Raw genomic sequence first — 3,788 nt, 5'->3', positions numbered from 1 at the left:
TTTACTCTCAAAAAAGAAAAAAAATGCTTCACTCTTAAACAAAATAATGCACCCTTAATATCTCTTGAAGAACTTTTTTTATATCAAGATAAAATAAAATATTTATTCTTTAATAAATATACTTCTAATCTTATTTCCATAATTAGGGTATTTATACCACGTCATCTGATTTTTTTCCTATCTCCACCACAATCAAACTTCCCAAACTCTCGGAGTCCCAAACTCTCGGTGACCTCCTAGTGATCTGCTAATCTAGAGCTGACTATAAGGGAGGATATATGTGGTCCACACTCTCCTCCCTCCACCTCTTCTTTAGATCAAAACATGAGCTGTAAAGTTATTTTTCTTTTTCAGGGATTAACGACGGGAGCAGACTGCAGAGAGATAAAGAAAATTTTCCAAACCATGGCAGCGTTGAAAAAAATGCCACATCTCTTTAACTTTTCAAAAACAAAGTTAAGATGCTTCTTGACCCAAGTGGGATGACGAGGAGCATGCCTGTTGCGCGAGGTCAGATTGAAAACCCAGATCAAAAGTAGAAATTAGACATCAAGTTTCTTCAACGAGAACAGAGGAGGATTTTCTATGGGGATTCTTTTGACCTCCGAACAATTCGGATTGATCAGCTTTGACCTTTTCGGGACAATATAGCTGATCTTTTCAGGACAATAGAGAATCATGAAACTTAAGCCGATGAGTCGAATCATAAAACTTAAGTCGATTAGTCGATCCGTAAAAATAGAAGTGCAGATTGGAAGCAAAAAGAAGAACCAGAAAAAGAAAAGAAAATTGGGGCTGAGAATCATAAATCAATTGGTGTTGGTGTCGATCTCCTACCTTTGCTTCAAATAAAAACTAAATTAGAAGTCAACTTTGCTTAATGAACCAAAGGCTTCAACTATATGTAACTCATTTCTTGAAGGGAGAATTACATCCTCATAAATTTTAGACATATTCCCGGTCGTCTTATAAAAAAGATGTTAAATATATAATATATATGATTTAAAAATAGTGCCACAATTTAGTAAATTTGCCCATAATGCTCAGAATTTCAACTATAACTGCAATGTTGCAATATTACAAGAGAGTTCAATGGACACAACAGATTCTCAAATCAATGTTCCTAGTACACCCAGGTGTCATGAAAGATTAATCATTGCCTCTTTGCACAGGCTCAAAAAAAAACAATATCCATTCCAATGAGATGGAAACCAAAGTAATATAGAAAAGAGTTAAAATACCAATCCCAACAAAAATACAAAAATCTCCATACCATTTTATTATTCTTGAAAATTTGAAGGATAGCAAATTATCACTATGCATGATGGTGAACACCATCCTCACCTTCCTTGTCTTTACGTGCAGCAGCTCTTAATTTACGTTGCTCCTCCTTATAAATTCGATTTCTTCGTTGAAACTGCAATAATTTCAAGATTGACCACAATGAGTATCAATACACCAAAGATCATGGGATGAAACCAAAATATCTAAATTCTATTTATGATGCCATGTCCTGAAAAGTAATGTGTCATTTTCTTTACCATAGACCTAAGCTCACATCTAAAAATGTTTCAGAGAAGAGAATGATAAAAGCAAGATGAACTAAATATACACAAGCTCCATTATCCTTCACGATTATGTATTCAAACTAGCTGCCTCTGCAAAACCACTAAAACGCCATTAGGTAGAGAATATATTAGACTTTTTTATGATAAATCACACCTATCATAACTTGACATCATTTTTCTCTCGTGACACTGTTTCATAGGTTAGAAAAAATTGACATCCTTTAAGCAAAACCACAAATATAGATGCTATAATTCCAATATACTCACCAAATACACATAAAACTGTATGAACATGAGGTTTAACAAATTCCCTAACACTGTCTCAAAGTCACAACCATATTGACTCAGATATCAGGCATTGTAGCTCTAATACCTTTTGAACTACACACTCTATGTGTGCAGGATACTAGTAGCAATTAGGGTGGAAAAGCATACATTTATCAACTTGAAACAACATAAATATAGTAGCAATTCAAGACTCCTTTGAAGGCCCCTAATGACATTGTGTCCAGGATATGCTTAATGTATCACTCTACCATGTGCCACATCTTTGAATTAACTATGTCTAAAGAAGTTGAATTTAAGCTCTATGCTGCTGCAGTTTATATGAGTTAAATTACACATAAAGCACATCTATACACAACTCAAGATTCAATATATTACACCATATCTCCCTTTTTTTCCCCTGCTTTTAAGTTGATGCTACACTTCCTCTTCTTGAAACTGACTTACATGGAAACAAATTTGGCAGATTGCCCATCTATAAGGAATAAGGTACCAATAGAAAAGGAGGAGCGAAAAAAAAAAAATTCCAATTACCCAATTCTGGATCCAGAAAGTAATTGATGAATACGAGGAACGAATTAGAAATGAAAAGAGTGATTCTGTAGAGAAGTATTCACACTAGCTCCATGTATCTACACTACATCGTGAGAGGAAAATCAGCCAGTATTAAGAGTCATATTACCAATTACCATGAAAAGTTTAAAGCAACATAATAAGGGGAGATGAATTCTCAAACTAATTAAAGCTATCTATAACTGGATCATAATTGATCCTAGCCGCAGCACTAAGACATTAACAAAGCACCTGATATTAATGATTCATAAGCAACACTGGGCTCATCAATATGGATCCAGCTTACCTTTTTCTCAAATTAGGGATAGCCAGAATCTAAACATGGTACAAATAGCAGAAACTTGGGTTCAGAATCATTATTGAAACAAAACAAAGCACCATTACTCATTTGCAAACATAAATAAAGTAATTGAGCCAATTCCAGCCCAATTTGAAGTCTTGAGGACAACTAGCAGGGCGTGAAATTCAGTTAGCTCAAGATCAATATTGAACAAAGCATGAAATTCAAGGAAAAAGAAATAATTAATGTATCCAGAGTAATTATAGTTAAAATTATAATGCGATGGATTAAGAAATGATAAAAGAAAACTAATTCGACCCTCCATTGACAATAATACAAAAGGATTAGGGTTTTGGGAACATTTCAAAGGCAAAGATTAAATGCAGAAATCTTGGAATTGAAGCGAAAGGAAATTAATTAAAAACTTCAAATTGAATGAAGATGCGAAGAGAATTACCTCTTTGGAATGGTGGAGGCACTCGAGATAGTCTTCACGGAGGAGAGCACAGTCCTTGGGCTCTCTGCAAAGGGACATACACTCGCTGAAGTCGACCCAGAAGTCGTAGCACCTGCCTTTGTTTCCATTAATTCCCCAACCAGATGCCATCTCTCTCTTCCGTTACCTGTCTGGTCTGCTCTATCAAATGGAGTATGTATTCAAGTAAACCGTTCAACTTGATTTTGCCGAGAAGCAATGTAAACACAAAACACACTAGTTTAGGGCTTCTAAATACATAGCAAAATTTGTTCGATACACGTCCAAAATTTTCTGCCAACGCGGAAAATACCAATTCTAACCTTTACTAATGCTAAAATACCATCACAAATTTATACATCCCAAAACTATCTTCTTAAATCTTAAAAATGAATTTATGAAAGTTAAATTATATTTTCGGTAATCTATTTTCAAAAAAGATATATAATTTTCAAAAATAAAATTTTGAGAACTTAATATAACTCTTGAAAATTCATTTATAGCATTATATTATGTTTTTAAAATAAATTTTTGATAATTATATTGTATTTTCAAAATTTTATTTTAAAAAATACATAAATTATTATTTAATTATAAAATTTTGATA

The 3,788-nt window shown here is 33.4% G+C and overlaps 1 protein-coding gene across 1 annotated transcript; it reads right to left on the bottom strand.

The window, feature by feature from the left end:
* Nucleotides 1–1,138: 1,138 nt before the first annotated feature.
* LOC111283338 (NADH dehydrogenase [ubiquinone] iron-sulfur protein 5-B) lies at nt 1,139–3,421 on the bottom strand. The gene is made up of 2 exons (XM_022871795.2): nt 3,164–3,421; nt 1,139–1,417 (listed from the first exon to the last, which is right to left on the bottom strand). The coding sequence occupies exons 1-2, from the start codon at nt 3,311–3,313 to the stop codon at nt 1,316–1,318; spliced, it is 252 nt and encodes an 83-aa protein (XP_022727530.1). The 5' UTR covers nt 3,314–3,421; the 3' UTR covers nt 1,139–1,315.
* Between the last annotated feature and the right edge of the window lie 367 nt (nt 3,422–3,788).

Source organism: Durio zibethinus, chromosome 3 (genome assembly GCF_047325235.1).
Source record: "Durio zibethinus cultivar Kanyao isolate XHJ-2024 chromosome 3, ASM4732523v1, whole genome shotgun sequence".
Taxonomy (NCBI): domain Eukaryota; kingdom Viridiplantae; phylum Streptophyta; class Magnoliopsida; order Malvales; family Malvaceae; genus Durio; species Durio zibethinus.
This window is presented reverse-complemented; position numbering and strand designations above follow the sequence as displayed.